The sequence below is a fragment of the Argopecten irradians genome, chromosome 5 (assembly GCF_041381155.1).
Source record: "Argopecten irradians isolate NY chromosome 5, Ai_NY, whole genome shotgun sequence".
Taxonomy (NCBI): Eukaryota; Metazoa; Mollusca; class Bivalvia; order Pectinida; family Pectinidae; genus Argopecten; species Argopecten irradians.
Window position 1 is genome coordinate 29,919,589 of NC_091138.1, and position 16,034 is coordinate 29,935,622.

The 16,034-nt window shown below is 36.1% G+C and overlaps 1 protein-coding gene across 1 annotated transcript; it reads left to right on the forward strand.

The window, feature by feature from the left end:
• Window positions 1-6,940: 6,940 nt before the first annotated feature.
• LOC138324542 (Ig-like V-type domain-containing protein FAM187A) lies at window positions 6,941-14,174 on the forward strand. The gene is made up of 2 exons (XM_069269595.1): window positions 6,941-7,998; window positions 13,529-14,174. Exons 1-2 carry the CDS (start codon window positions 6,941-6,943, stop codon window positions 13,938-13,940), a joined length of 1,470 nt encoding a protein of 489 aa, XP_069125696.1. The 3' UTR covers window positions 13,941-14,174.
• The last annotated feature ends 1,860 nt before the right edge of the window (window positions 14,175-16,034 follow it).

The window sequence follows — 16,034 nt, forward strand, 5'->3', positions numbered from 1 at the left end:
TTGTGATTCCATAGCTATACCTTTAAGCGGAAGGGTTCTGATAATTTGAACTGCTTGGATTTTTTTCTCAATAGTGTTCCACCACAAAAACACAAAATGTCTAGCGAATCAAATATAACTCTTTGGGTTTTGTTGAGTAAGTAAATAATTCTCAAATCAAATGAGGTCGGAAACGCAAACAATCGGGGGGAAATGGAGGTTTAGAGATTATCCGATTAACAGTATGAATGAATGGATTTGTATGTCAATGGAAAACGAATTTTTGATTTTGTTTCGGGAATGTTCTAGAGTGAGTGGTTTTTAGGCGAGGACCAAGACGTGTGATCAATTGTTACATTTTTTCTCCTCTCTGGTGATTGTCTTTCTATACCATTCAAACCCGTAAAGTGTCAATAGAGTATTTTTCTTATTTTGTAATTCATTTCTTTATTCTTTTGTGATGATCTTGATAATGTCTCGCTTTTTGTATTTATTCAAATGTTCTTAATTATGTTCTTGCGGCCGAAATATACCATGGCATAGTGTGAAATGTCTACTCTTGTGCTTAAGCGCTAAATGGAAAGGAAATGGAACAATTTTTTTGTCCAATTGAAGCATAATTTGGCACTGTAAATACCACAGCATCCCAAAAACACTCAAGCACACCCTATAACGTTTCTTCTTTTAAGTACATCTCATTAAAATGAGAACATGGGACTTCGTTCAGGACATTTGTACTATTTTCAAAGCGCTGATGTTTTCCCGCTGAGTATGCTCATATACTGACACAGGATACTCCAACGTTGTTTTTTTTTATAATTATCTTTTTATTCGTGATTTTCATTCAGTACAATTAAACATACAAATACACTCAATAGACTCTCAAACACATACACACTTACTTAAAAAACATACACTCATATTTTTAACACATGCATATACATTCACATACAAATAGGAAGCCTAAATTTCTAGTACATAAGTAGAAAAAAATGATACACATAAGGAGTTTGGAGATGAGGGGGAAATTATATTGCACTGAATATTAAGGAAAGGAATCAAAGACAGGATTAGAAGAAAAAGAAAAGAGTGATAGAGTTATAAAGAAAGAAAAAGGAAAATGAAAAAAAAGTTAAAAGAGTCTAGGTAGGATGGAGACGGAGGAACAATTATAACTGTATAAAAAAATCTTTAAAAAAAATGCAATTTCGGCTTTGTGCAGGGAAAAGGGAAGGGACGGGGGGATAAAATAAAATAAAATAGATAAATTATAAATATGGACTTAAAAAGTTTAATAAAGTAAATGTGTGACAAAGTGCAATTATAACTTGATTAGTTTTTCCCATTTTCTCCATTCATTTTCAAATTTAAGTTTTACTTTTTCATCTTTACTATTTGAAATATATTTTTGAATTGTATAATGGTCTTTAATTGTGTTGATAAGAACGTTGATGCTTAATGAGTTGTGTAAACATCTCATTCTGTAAATGTATTGCTTTATAATTATGATAATTTCATTGTCCACTCTATTACTATGGAGATAATTTTCATGCAAGAGTCCAAAAAGAAAGGATTTTTTATTAACAGAATAGGGAATTAAGAGAGCTTGTAATAATGTGTCAAAACTTTCAAGTAATCCTTGCACTTCCTCACACTCCCATAACAAGTGTGTAATAGTTTCAGGCTCAGTATTGCAGAATACACCAAGAGGGGACGTTGGTTTTATATATAAGTGGCATAAGTCTCCTCCTTAGCTACATTTGATTTCTAGCAAGGTGTTGATGTTGCGGCGTCAAAGGCTAAGTTTGCCGATTCCAGAGTTTTTGTGATGATAAGACTTCAATATTTCGCCTGGTCCAGTAGGTTATTGTGTAAGATAACGTTGAAGGGTTGGTGCAGGGGTTTCCTTTTGTTGTTAATGAAAGAACTTCAAGCACTTTTAATGATTGAATTCTCTCTGCCATCTCTTCTCCGAGTCCGCTACAAAAACTAATAATATAGGCTAATAAATGAGCGGACTATTCTCCTCCCACCCCTAGACTGGGTCCATCAATGTCAGATTACATGACAGTCCTAGGCAGTCATCTCATACATTTGCATACAGTTCTAACCCGTTTAATCAGTTGTCATAGAGAAATTTGAGATGTTCTTTGTTGTCATATAATTGTATATTTTACCTATAGATGTGTTGACAAGTTTTAAATCTACCCTAAGGCATTGTGGTCTTATTTTTGTGGAGTGACCGACAATTACATATAGTATTCACATGTCAAAGTGTTTATAACCTTCCTTGAGGCAATGGTGTCATTGATAAGCTTAAGTAGATATATTTCATATCAAACTGCCGATATATTTTCAAGTCGTTTAATTGTGATAATATCTTTATGCTATTAATCTTGATTACATCCGGGTTTACCTATTGGACAATGGTCATTTTATTATAAAAAAAACCCATGCCTGATGTATGAACATCAGTTGGATTTCCAACCTTCAAGGCGGTCACTACGGATATTTCTTGGATTACCAGATAGTGAACTGTGTGTGAACATTATTCAAATTCGGAACTATTATAAGGTGGATCGCCACCTACGGACAATTAATTCGGTGTATACATATTGGATTACCAATACGAGTGAACTTTCATTTTATTTCTATGTAATGTGCCACATATGTTTGATATATGGGAAAGAAATACAATACAAGAGAAAATCAAATTCCACTTGAATTCTTCGTTTTGTGTCCTGCAATTTATATAATTACCAAACGGTCCGAACTGAACAAAAAAAACACAAATTTTCTTTATTAAACTGTGCTCGGAGACAGAGGGTGGCGTATGGGATCACCCTGACGCCAGTTAAGATTTTGGTGAATGTTGCAATATGCTTTTAGTGTCCGTGTCAATTAAAATATAACCATTAATTGCTATATAAATATAATGAGCAATCAATTTAAAAGAAAATTTTAGGATTTTGAGGATTGCAAAAAGAAAACCAATGAGCCACATGCTAGATCCGACACAATTTCAATTTTAATATTGAATGCATAAAAAAAACATATTTTAGCTATTTCCAAACCAACCCATATACATGTATGTGGCACTGGGTGATTCTATTGGAATTTATGCGAATGGTTTACCAGATGTGAGTTTTGCTGTTCTCAAAACAGTTGTTGTTTAGTAATGATAATGTAGACGATATTGCAAAGCATAGTTTATATTTATTATAATTAAAGACACACTCCTTTTCCGAGACAAATTAGAAGTTTCTTAAAAATATTAATATCAAAGATTCATGAGAAAATAGATAATGAGGTTACTACATCTAAGAAATGCAAGAATAACTGTGTAAATTATGTTAAACAGTGAAGATTACATAAATGAACTTCCAAAGGTTCCTAAGTCAAACAGCAGTGTCTCGGTCAGGGGACAGAACTCAGAGTACGTCTTTTCACAACAGTAAATTCTCAAAACCAATTACAATGTATGGCACATCAGAGACGTTAAAGATGCTCCACCGCCGACAGACCATAAACGATACTTATTATTTGAACAACAATTGGTGTTTGATCGTGTATATATATATATGTCTAATTAACACAAAAAAGAAAATGAAATAATTTATTTTGTTTTTGGTGCATGGGCAGTCAGAGCTTCATTCGATATAGAACATAGTGGAATGCAATTAACTATTTCTAATATTTTTATCTTGAAGTAAAATTAGAAGCTCAAACTTTCCAATGGTGGTAATGGTGTAAATAAGTAACTTTTGTAACTGAAGAAAAATTCCAAATCGTCTGATCCTGATTTTGATAGTGAAAAAATACCATTTGTCAGCGATGGAGCATCTTTAAGAAGAAGAAAGTCAAAGAGATATTTATAGAAAAGAAAAGATACATGGAGAATATCAGAAACATGTCGGGAAATATTGATACTTCCCGCGGAATGAAACTGTAGTGAGCTATCGTTCTTTGTCGCTAAGCATGATGGGATCAAGATCCTGCAAAATTCGTCGGATAGACGGAGAAGTTTCCAACTTCCCGTTAGTTTATTAAATCGGAAACTTTTTAATGATGTTAATTATGATTAGAAATTTCTATCTTAAATGTTTTCGATTTTCGTTCTCAACGGTAAAACTTCTATGCCAATGTCTAGGGCTGAATGAGTATGTATAGGGTAATAAATTCCCTTGGTACACACCGCCCGACTCGAAATACTATTTAAATGGCGGGGTTTCCTCAAAATAAATCATTTCATTGGTTAATAAAATTAGTGATGGTTAATCTTAGTCTAGGTTAATCTCTCTACGTCATACTAAAGTTAATAGGGGATTGGTTGAGAACAAGAGAAGTTATATCACCTTAAGTCCTTTTAGTTCTCGTTAACTGATGGTCTCCTCAGTTCGGAAGAAGCAATTTTGACGGTGAAATTCCATCTGCTTTGCTATCAAACATCGATTTAATATTCTCAGAAATACTTAGATCTTCAGCAGATGGAAGTAATAATGATACTTTTTAATTGATTGAAAATAACAGCCAAAAAACTGTACAGTATCGACCTTTCATCCTCGACAATACTCTCTAATATTTTTCGGAGGACAAAATATGTCCCGTCGTGGATTCTTACGTATGAAGGGAGATCACTCGTGAAAACTAACCCTCAACTTCGCAAACGGGTCGTGATCCTGTAAAATGGTTGGGTGGATTTTTTTGTTGTTATTGAAATATTTGACTTGCATTTACATTATTTTAAAGGAATTAACTTATTAGGATCTTGATAAAAGTAAAGAACCAAATTAAGTTCCGAAACACTGTGACCATAAGCGTCTATAGATCTATAATTTCGGTTTGCATCGTAGATAAGTAGTAAAAATTTTCAAAGTGGAATCAGAGTTCACCTTACAATGATGGCAAGCCGTTTGGGTTTTTACCTATTGAAATGAAGATATCTCTATTTAATTAAAGATATCTCTATTTAAAATGAACATATCTGTAATTTAAATAAAGATACCTCTATTTGAATAAAGATATGTCATATTCAAATACAGATATCTCTATTTCTACTGAAAATAGAAATATTAGTTCTTTTAAATTACAGATATCTCTAATTGTTGTAGAAATACAGATATCTGTATTTTACGGTGGCTGATTTATGCCATTTCGTCTTTTCGTCTTTTCGGGGAATTAAATATCTTAATTCTCGTCTTTTCGTCTTTTCGCCGCGAAAAGACGAAAATTAACAAATTTAAATTTCGTCTTTTCGCGGCGAAAAGACGAAAAGTCAAACACGAAAAGACGAAAGTGAAGCACGCTAATTAGCGCCTTTAATTTTCGTCTTTGCGCCTTCAAAAATCTCGTCTTTTCGGGGGCGAAAAGACGAAAATTAACAAACCTTAATTTTCGTCTTTTCGCCCCGAAAAGACGAAAATTAACAAACCTTAAATTTCGCCTTTTCGCAAACAAACCTTAACTTTCGTCTTTTCGTCTTTTCGCCTTTTCGCCCCGAAAAAATACAAATTACAGATATACTTTGTCATCTATCATATACGACGGAGATTATAATGTAATTTCTAATGTACAATTATGATGAAGACCATGTCATGTATGTAGTCAAAATGTCTTTTCAAATAATACACAGTACATTGTACCTACTGATTGACTGTTATAATTAACTGTATTTGAGCAATTTCTTGGTACAAGTCCTTCCTTTAAACTCAAAGTCTTCACGAGTTGTCTTTCATAAATTATTTTGTTAACAAGTTTAACCGTGGTTCAAACGCTTTCAAATAATACCCGCCGACAACTTTTTTTTTCCAAGTTGTGTAGGGGAGGCAACTCCTGTAAGTGCTATGTTTAGCATCTTACGTTCATTATGGTCCTTACATATACACGGCAATGTTTTGATAAGCGTAATTGCTAAAGAGGGCGATTAGAACACAAAAAATAAGATATTAATGAATTTTAAAAAATGTATCAATCACGCTAAAGGATTTGCGGAATGATGAATCTGTTAGTGGCACGTGACATATGCCACGTGTGAGAAATCTACGTAACTGCTGTAAACAAAAAAACATGTTGACTTCTGTTTTAAAACTTCTAATCTTAGTTATTGATGAAGATACTTGTAATACTATCAATTTAATAAATCGATTGTTATCATAAACTACTTTGATGCTTCCATATTGAACAATTAAGTAAATATTAAGATAAAAAGATTTCAAAATGACTTCCACACCGGACCGGAAGGCGAAAAGACGAAAAGACGAAAATTAAGGTTTGTTAAATTTCGTCTTTTCGGGGCGAAAAGACGAAGAAAAGACGAAAATTAAGGTTTGTTAATTTTCGTCTTTTCGGGGCGAAAAGACGAAAAGACGAAATTTAAGGTTTGTTAATTTTCGTCTTTTCAGGGCGAAAAGACGAAAAGGCGAAAATTAAGGTTTGTTAAATTTCGTCTTTTCGGGGGGAAAAGACGAAAAGACGAGAATTTTGGAGGCGAAAAGACGAGAATCAAAGTCGCTAATTAGCGTGTATCACTTTCGTCTTTTCGTGTTTGACTTTTCGTCTTTTCGTCTTTTCGCCGCGAAAAGACGAAATTTAAATTTGTTAAATTTCGTATCTTCGGGGCGAAAAGACGAAAAGACGAAAATTAAGGTTTCTTTATTCTCGTCTTTTCGGGGCGAAAAGACGAAAAGACGAAAAGACGGAATGGCACAAATCAGCCACCGTAGTATTTTGAATGCAGATGTCTTCATTTCAATAGGTAAAAACCCAAACGGCTTGCCATATACAATTCAATGCATTTACCCTGATTTGCAGGGAGAAAGGGAGAAAACACAAGGAAGGAAAAAGGGGAAAGATAGGGGATAGCTGACGGAGAGAGAGTGTAGGCCTACATAGAGGGTGGGTGTGTGGTGTAAAAGTTGTATGACGTCACGATAGCGTGTCATGATGACGTCATATTACCGCCATGGAAGCTTCAGGACGTGCACAGATGAAACGAATAACAGTTTATGTATGTATTTTCACTGTAACATGTCTTACTATATCCATAATATATATCTTTCAAGATTCAAAAGGTTTGCGCGAAAACGATAATTTTGACGGTATCGATGAGAGTGAGGATGATAAAATAATTCAAAGGATGCTGCAACTCCACACCTCAGAAGATATAAGAGCAGAAAGAGCACCAAGAGTGAAAAGAAAATCTAAATTATCTACATTCAGAGAAATGGGATGGTCACTTTCCCCCGCTGACGCTTTGGAAGTTTTCAATGCTTATTACAAGTGTGTGATGGAAAGAGAAGCAACTGAAACGGGAAAATTAGATATTACTGCTGTTTTGTCTTTAGAAGGTCAAAATATTGAACTGAAATGCCCATTGTGTTTGCGTCCTGATCAAGATTCTGGGCGGCTGGATATTCAGTGGCAACATATGAGTTCAAGAGATAGTGCCATGCGATATGTTGATGAGAATTATAAATTTAAATTTACAGATGAAATGTCGCTCATTATCTCGGGAGTTGATATCGTTGACGCTGGACAGTTCTTTTGTGTGCGAATGCGAGACAGAGAAATAGAAAGAGTATATCAACTGGACGTTCTTTTCAGAGAAAGAAGGAAAGTTATTAAAGGTTCTGAAAGACAAAATATTTTGCCAGAAAAGACTCTAGAAGAGAATAATCTTAAATTGTTTACACTTTGGTCTGATTGGACCGACTGCAACCGATGTGGAAAAATGGGACAACGGCGCAAAGTTGGTTTGTGCATGGTGGATAAAATAAACTCGACGAAACCCGTAGAGCCGGTGGATTTACCAATTCTGGAGCTCTATCCCCGGGGTATACCATGTCGGTCGACTGTCCTTCCGTCAGAAATCGCCAAACTCAGACCTATACGACGCAGACAAAGTGAAACCATCATGGAGTATTGTTTACTTACTTGTCCTACTGTGGCGCCAGCTAGGATAGTGACAGACAAAAACGGAGAAGTGATTGAGGTGATACAACCGGGGTTTTACTCAATGAAGTATGTAATATTTATTTTGTTCGTATAGCCTAGTTTACCTGGACTTATGATAAAATTTTACATCGGTGTGTATCTTTCGGTCATGGGTGGCAGGGAAAGGGCGCGAAAAATAAAAAGTTATTGCGTACGAACGGCACACACGCAACAGTATTCAGTATTGCCTGTTGCCTGTTCACACGCAATAGTATTGCTTTGGTATGCAAAACTTTTGCATTTGCACGCAATACCCTTTTTTTCTAATTTTTCATATCCTTTCCAAGCCACCGTAGTATCTCAACCATGTGAAAAATTTTGGCTGGTTAACACGATGCTTCCGAGTGCTGACAGCAAAAATCTTAATCCATTTCCACTTGTTCTCCCATACACACAAAAAATGTTGTTTTAAAGCATTTTCATTGCGCCATCGAATCATCACAGAAATATCGTATGTGTCAAAATTGATAACGTAAACGGTACATGTAATGTACGTCGTATGTAACTTATTTATGACGTCTAGTTACTCGTCAAGCCTCGTGCTAGCCAAAAAAAATAATCTTGTACTGGGGTTAATATACATGTATAACGCATTCCACCTTCTAATATATATTCGATTCTATCAAACTCCCCACATCAAGAGTTTGGAGCCATGTGGGACAGTTGTCAAGCAGTGATCGCCGGACGATGGTTTTCTCCGGGTACCCCGACTTTCCTTCACCATGGCATCTAAATAACGTGGTAAAATGACGCTGGCTGTTAATAGGACGTTAAATTTATCATAGCAAATCAACAGTTTTCTTGTGAGCATTATTATGTGTGAATGCATATAGTTTCCGATGACTTAACTGGGACCATGTACAAGGGGCGATAACTCGAACAACCATCAGTGTCATTCTCGTAATCCATTTCATATTGACTGATCTCGATCCACAAAGATTAATGTAACATAATACGTAATATACACAAGGTATACCTGGCACCACATTACGTAGTCTATAACTGTAATGTGTCTATGATAATAAACAAGGTATACCTGGCACCACATTACGTAGTCTATAACTGTAATGTGTCTATGATAATAAAACTGGCTGGGAATTTTAATGATGTCTCGATATCTATGTAAACATTGTAGCTCAAAAGACTTCTAGACAGAAAATTGTGTCGGCCGAAAGGTACAGTAGGCCGAGTACGTGTATTCGTTCTAATTTTGGGGACGTGTACCTATATATGTGTACTTTTGGACCTATCCAACTGTTCATAGCGTTTTATATGGGTTTTTTTCCGATATAACTTTAAAAATTCTCCATCGCTGACACAGCATAAACGATACCATTTATTTAAACAACAACTAATGTTAAGTGTACACGGAACGGAAAATGATATTTTTATATGTTATTCTGACTGATCTCCTCCCATGAATGTTGAAAACCCCACCAAAATCGGACCGCTTCAGTACCGAGATACTGCCCTCCGAAGTGCCCGATTATTACCTGTATATCGACTGCTAATCAGAGAAATCGGTCGCTCACGCTGATATTTGGAGAATAACGGCAACTGGCACCACATTACGTAGTCTATAACTGTAATGTGTCTATGAGCTGTTAACTGGCTGGCTGGGAATTTTAAAGATGTCTCGATATCTATGTAAACATTGTAGCTCGTACTTCTATTCCAGAAAATTGTGTCGGCCGAAAGGTACAGTAGGCCGGGTACGTGTATTCGTTCTAATTTTGGGGACGTGTACCTATATATGTGTACTTTTGGACCTATCCAACTGCTCATAGCGTTTTATATGGGGTTTTTTTTTCCGATATAACTTTAAAAATGCTCCATCGCTGACACAGCATAAACGATACCATTTATTTAAACAACTACTAATTTTAAAGTGAACACGGAACGGAAAATGATATTTTTTATGTTATTCTGACTGATCTCCTCCCATGAATGTTGAAAACCCCACCAAAATCGGACGCTTCAGTACCGAGATACTGCCCTCCGAAGTGCCCGATTATTACCTGTATATCGACTGCTAATCAGAGAAATCGGTCGCTCACGCTGAGTTGGAGAATAACGGCAACGGTTGCACGTACAACGGCAGTGAGCTGTTATGGCACAAAGTTGCACGTATATGTATTCCTTAAAATGGGGTAACGAGAATTTTACAAATATATATGCACTTATGATGATAATTTGATACAGTATTAGGAAATATTGCAACTGAAATAATACATACTGTATGTATAAGCAGTCACCTGTGGACCTTATGTAAACTTTTATACATGTACGGCTCGGTAACTTTTTACTAGAGATCTAATCTATTTTAACAAATTACCAAATTATCATACTTCAGGAATATTTAATTTTTAATGAATATAATGTGTTTAATCAACACATAAAATACATATATACAACAATTTGTCTTGCTTTTGGTGCATGCGCAATCAGTACATCTCATTCCATATACATGTAGAACATATTGCCATGAATTTTTTATTTTTAGCCCACCATCATCAGATGGTGGGCTATTCAAATCGCTTTTTGTCCGTGGTCCGTCCGTCCGTTCGTCCTTCCGTCCGTTCGTCCGTTAACAATTCTTGTAATCGCTATTTCTCAGAAAGCACTGAAGGGATCATTCTCAAATTTCATATGTAGGGTCCCGTAGGGCCCTAGTTGTGCATATTGCGTTTTGGGACCGATCGGTCAACAAGATGGCCTCCAGGCAGCCATCTTGGATTTTTATACTTATAGTTTGTTATCGCTATTTCTCAGAAAGTACTAAAGGGGTCATTCTCAAAATTTATATATAGGTTTGCTTAGGACCTTAGTTATGCATTACAAGTTTTGGGACCGATCGGTCAACAAGATGGCCTCCAGGCAGCCATCTTGGATTTGATACTTAAAGTTTGTTATCGCTATTTCTCAGAAAGCACTTAACGGATCATTCTCAAAATTCATAGGTAGGTTTGCATAAAGCCCTAGTTGTGCATTTTGGGTTTGGGAACCGGTCGGTCAACAAGATGGTCGCACGGCAGCCATCTTGGATTTTGATAGTTAATTTTTGTGATCACTATTTCTCAGAAAATGCTTAAGGGATCATTGTCAAATTTCATATGTAGGTTCCCCTAGGTCCCTATGTGTGCATATTGCTTTTTGGGACCGATCGGTCATCAGGATGGCTGCCAGGTAGCCATCTTGGTTTTTTTAAAAGTTTGTTATCGCTATTTCTCAGAAAGTACTAAAGGGATCATTCTCAAAATGTATATGTAGGTTTGCCTTGGACCTTAGCTGTGTATATTGGGTTTGGGGACCGATCGGTTAACAAGATGGCCGCCAGGTAACCATCTTGCAATTTGATAGTTAAAGTTTGTAATCGCTATTTCTCAGAAAGTACTAAAGGGATCATTCCCAAAATTTATATGTAGGTTTGCATAAGACCTTAGTTGTGTATATTGGGTTTGGGGACCGATCGGTCAACACGATGGTCGCCAGGCAGCCATCTTGCAATTTGATACAAGTTTGTTATCGCTTATTCTGAGAAAGTGCTGAAGGGATCATTCTCAAAGTACATATGAAGGTTGGTCTAGGGGCCTCGTTGTGCATATTTCGTTTTGGGACCGATCGGTACAGAAGAGGCCGACGGGCCGTTATCTTTGATATTGATAGTTGAAGTTTATTACTGCTATTCCTCAGAAAATGCTGAAGAGATCTGTCTCAAATTTCATATCCAGGTTTCACTAGGTCCCTAGTTGTTCATATTGCGATTTGAGACTGATCGGTCAAAAAGATGGCCGCCAAGCAGCCATCTTGGATTTTAATAGTTGAAGTTGTTTGTTACCACTATTTCTCAGAAAGTGTTGAAGAGATCTGTTTCAAATTTCATATCTATGTCTCTTAGGGCCTTAGTTTTGCATATTGCATTTTTGGACTGAACGGTGAGCAAAATGGCCGACAGGCCACCATCTTGTGTTTTGATAGTTGGATATTGTTACTGCTATTTCTCAGAAAGTAATGAAGCGATTTGTCTCAATTTATTTTATGTAGTAAGTATGAAAAAGTTTGAAAAGCAGAGAAAAGATCCCTCTTTCCATTGTCAGACATAGATCATTCTTTAATGGGCGCCAAGATCCTTGTTGGATCTCTTTTTCTTTAATTTTGAAGTAAAATAAGAAGCTTAAACTTTTCAATGGAGGTAATGGTATAACTGAGAAAAATGCTTAATCGTCTGCTCCTGCTTTTAATAGAGAAAAATACCATTTATCAGCGGTGTAGCATCTTTAAAGACACACCTCTATGATACAATCATATACACGTGTATATATCTTTGGCCGAGGATCTTGAACTGAAAAACGTAGAAAGAATTATGGACATGTCTAAATATGTTCATGTATATATAAACTGCAGTGCCTGCTAAATCAGATCTTGCAGCAGTTCATCAATGTTCCTATATGTAATTTTATTTCTATCAAAATGCATTGCAAATATAAGGAAATTATAAAATAATTGAATCCAAATGTTTGAAATAATGATCCTTAGATAACACATATTATAATTTAATACGATTGTAGTTTTGCTGTACAAACAACATCATAATATCGCTCGGAAGAACTGGTATGGTCGGGACCACGGGGTCACAGAGTACATGTGAAAATCTATATCAATTTTATCAGGACTAAAGCGTAGATGGAAATACGTACAAATACTTCTAGTCTATTACTTTTTTTCATGTTCTGAAAATCAGTTTGGCCTATCTATGCATTAAATGTAACAAATTTAAACGTAGAAACAGATTTACAAGACAGTATTATTATTCGAATGCACGAACGTTGCTATGGGAACGGATATTGAATAATATGGCTACGTGCATGAAATCTATTAACTCGCTTTTATGTAGTGCTATTGATATTTCTTAAATTATAGTTTTTACATGAGAACTCGGTAAATCACATACTTCTATCAACTGTACTTGAGTCAAACGGTTGCTATGTGTACATCTATGTCACAATGGGCTGGTTTTGGTTACGTCAAATATAGTCCTCCTTCTATGAAGAACAGAACAATTCATTTTGGGCGTCGAGTAAATAACAAAAGTTCCCTTTTATATTTCATAATTATTCAGTATTCCAACACTTCTATGTAAACATGTAACTAATTTACGAAGTAACAATCTTTACAAAAGGAACCCGGATAAAAGTAAGTATGACAGAAATGAGAGACAAATATAACGCACATATTGTAGTCCCACCCCACCCTCATCCCACGTACATAACATGTGTACCCAATTACTCACACCCCGACCGACCCAACGAACGATATTGCACCATACTTCATCATTGATATATTCGATTCAATTTGATAATGCATAAACAATTTTATTTATTATATTCGTAGATTTTGCTTTATTTTGTTTTAAATCCTTTTGGGAGATAGGAATTACTACACATAAACTACTTGGACACTGCGTTTCATGGAACTTACATTTTCTTAGGGTGGGTGTGGGGGTGTCCTCAAGACGGAAATATTGTGCCGATGCTAATCATCTTTCTATTACTTGTAGGGAGAGGCCGCCACTCCCTCCTATGGTCAAAAGGAAAGTACTTTTCGAGGACACAAGGAAAAGTGTTATCTTAAAATGTCCCGTTAAACCGGGGCAGACATCTTTGATTCGATGGCAAAACGGCACAGTTAACATCAATCCACTGACCATCAGACGGCAGACTAGGGGACGGGTCCGGACGGACAGCGCCAATAGACTACACATCCGGGCACTGCGGTTGTATGACAGCGCCCCCTACAACTGCTGGGTAAAGCGACGCCTGGTGGCCACTATCAAACTGATTGTTTCGGAAGCTATGAATGAAAACATAAAAGATTACATCACCTACGCAGGACTGGGTCTGACGATCTTCTCGGTGACTCTCGTATGCTGTTGTGTGTTCTCAGGTAGAAACAAGAAAACAATTAAATAAGTGAATCGTCATATAATAAAAAAAAACATTATTTGACGAGATTAACGTGTTGGTGTAAAATAATAGAGATACTCTACCTGGACTTGGGGAACTTATTTGGCTTACTAAATATCAATTTATTACAAAGTGAACAATAAATATGGACAACCCAAACACTACTGCTATATATATACTTTCAAAGTCGGAAAAAGTGATAGTGTCAATTTTTGGACGCGATGATGCGATGGTGTCAAAGGCCACATGGTCAACATGCGATAATAAAGTTTGTTTCCCCAAAATGCTGATGAACGCTCCAAGGTCAGTATAGTTAGTTTTTAGATCAGACACAAGAAAATCGAAACCCTTACACAATATAATGCATTAGCATTGCAACATTTCGACTAAATTCAGCACCAAGTCTCAGTTGAGCTGTCCTAATCGCCATTTATGTGGCGTCATGACGTTAACGTTGTGCAACAGGTCGTAAACTTTTATCTCTTAAATTCTCCCTTATTATGGGGTCAAGAGATTTGTTGTATGTTGGGATAAAGTATCTTGAATGACCTTTAACCTTTTGTAACGGGGGAACTAGCCGTGCGTTCCATTTTCAGATTCGTACCAGTTGATACGAATCTGTTGTATCTCAAATGGAACGCGCCGTATCAACAGAACTGTTCTGGTACAAGATGGCGGACCCGAGATTTTTCATTTTGTCACCGGAATATTTTAAGACAGAGCGTATTTATACCCGATAGAGTAACATGGATTGTTTATTTCAATGAATGCCGAAACTATTAAGGCATTATTTTTATATCCTTTTTATTATTAACACCGAAAATACTTATCTTTTAAATTCGAAGCGTATCTTTCATATGGGTGCTGTCGTCATGGAAACATCCAAACGTGTTTAATTTGGCGGTGCCGTATCACTTTAGTACAACTGGTGCGAATCCGCACATGGAACGCACGGATAGGCTAAATTCTTACCATTTACTTTTTCATAATCAAACAAGGTCATTACGGACGAAGTAAAACGAAGGTAGGTACATTGTAACTCTGATAGATCTATAAAGGATCTTCACACCAAAATGTCTGACATGGCCGCTGTCACGTGAAAAATTACCCCGGTAGAAAAAAGTTCGCGGGAATATTTTTTAGCAGATATTTTTCTTGAGTAATTGAAATAAAATGACGCAGGGCTGTTGAAAAGCAACCCGGACCACCCTGAAAACGTAAAATTTCCACGACTCAGTGTAACATTCAAGTTACCTCGTACAACTTATTGTGGTCGCGGAAGGCTGGAGTGATACTACTTGTTCGTGCAAAAAGCAGAACAGACATTTTAAACATATATTTTTAATTGTACGTGTAGTTAGGTACTTGTGACCTTACTATTAAAATCTAAACCTCAACGTCAACATAATCACTTGTTTACAGAAACAAAACAAATGTAAATTTTAAAGATAAAATGTGATAAAAATATAACAAATCAACAGTGATATCTTCAATTAATTTTTAAACATTATCTATGAATGCCCCCAGTTCTCTCTTCCACTCAGTCACCCCCCTCTCTCAACTCTGGACTCTCCCGTAACCTCTCCCTCCAAATCTACACTCACTCATGCCATAATAAAAGGGGCACCCAAGACACAATCTTTGATAGGCGTGTCCCATGAAGTCACTACTAAAATAGTGAATTCGAAGACACCTACCAACGAATGGTATTGGAAACGAAGAATTCACACTTAGATGTAATGTGTAGTAGTAATACACTGTAACAATCTATGTTTGTATCATGGATATTTATACGGGAAGGCCAATCAGGATGTAGGGGAGCTTTGATTACACGTTGGTACACTGAGCACCTGTGTTTGAAAGACTTAATGAAAACGCCGACTAAATTTAAAATCGTAATATAAAATCACTTAAATCGATCATGCGAACACTTCATATTTTTTTTTTTACATATTTTTGCATTTTACCAAAAAATATTATCCAACACCTCTTAACAGGAAAACATTTGAATAAGTTTAAACATTCATAAAATAACTAGTATTTATATCGTTACTTTCAACGCGAGGTTTTGCTTCTTTTTATTTTATTGCTTTGTGAAGA

What these genes read in the sequence shown, in the direction of transcription:
- LOC138324542 (XM_069269595.1), top strand. Translation starts at nt 6,941, where the DNA reads ATGGAAGCTTCAGGACGTGCACAGATGAAACGAATAACAGTTTATGTA. An exon ending in CCGGGGTTTTACTCAATGAA is followed by an intron (nt 7,999 to 13,528) that starts GTATGTAATATT and finishes TATTACTTGTAG; the next exon opens with GGAGAGGCCGCCACTCCCTC.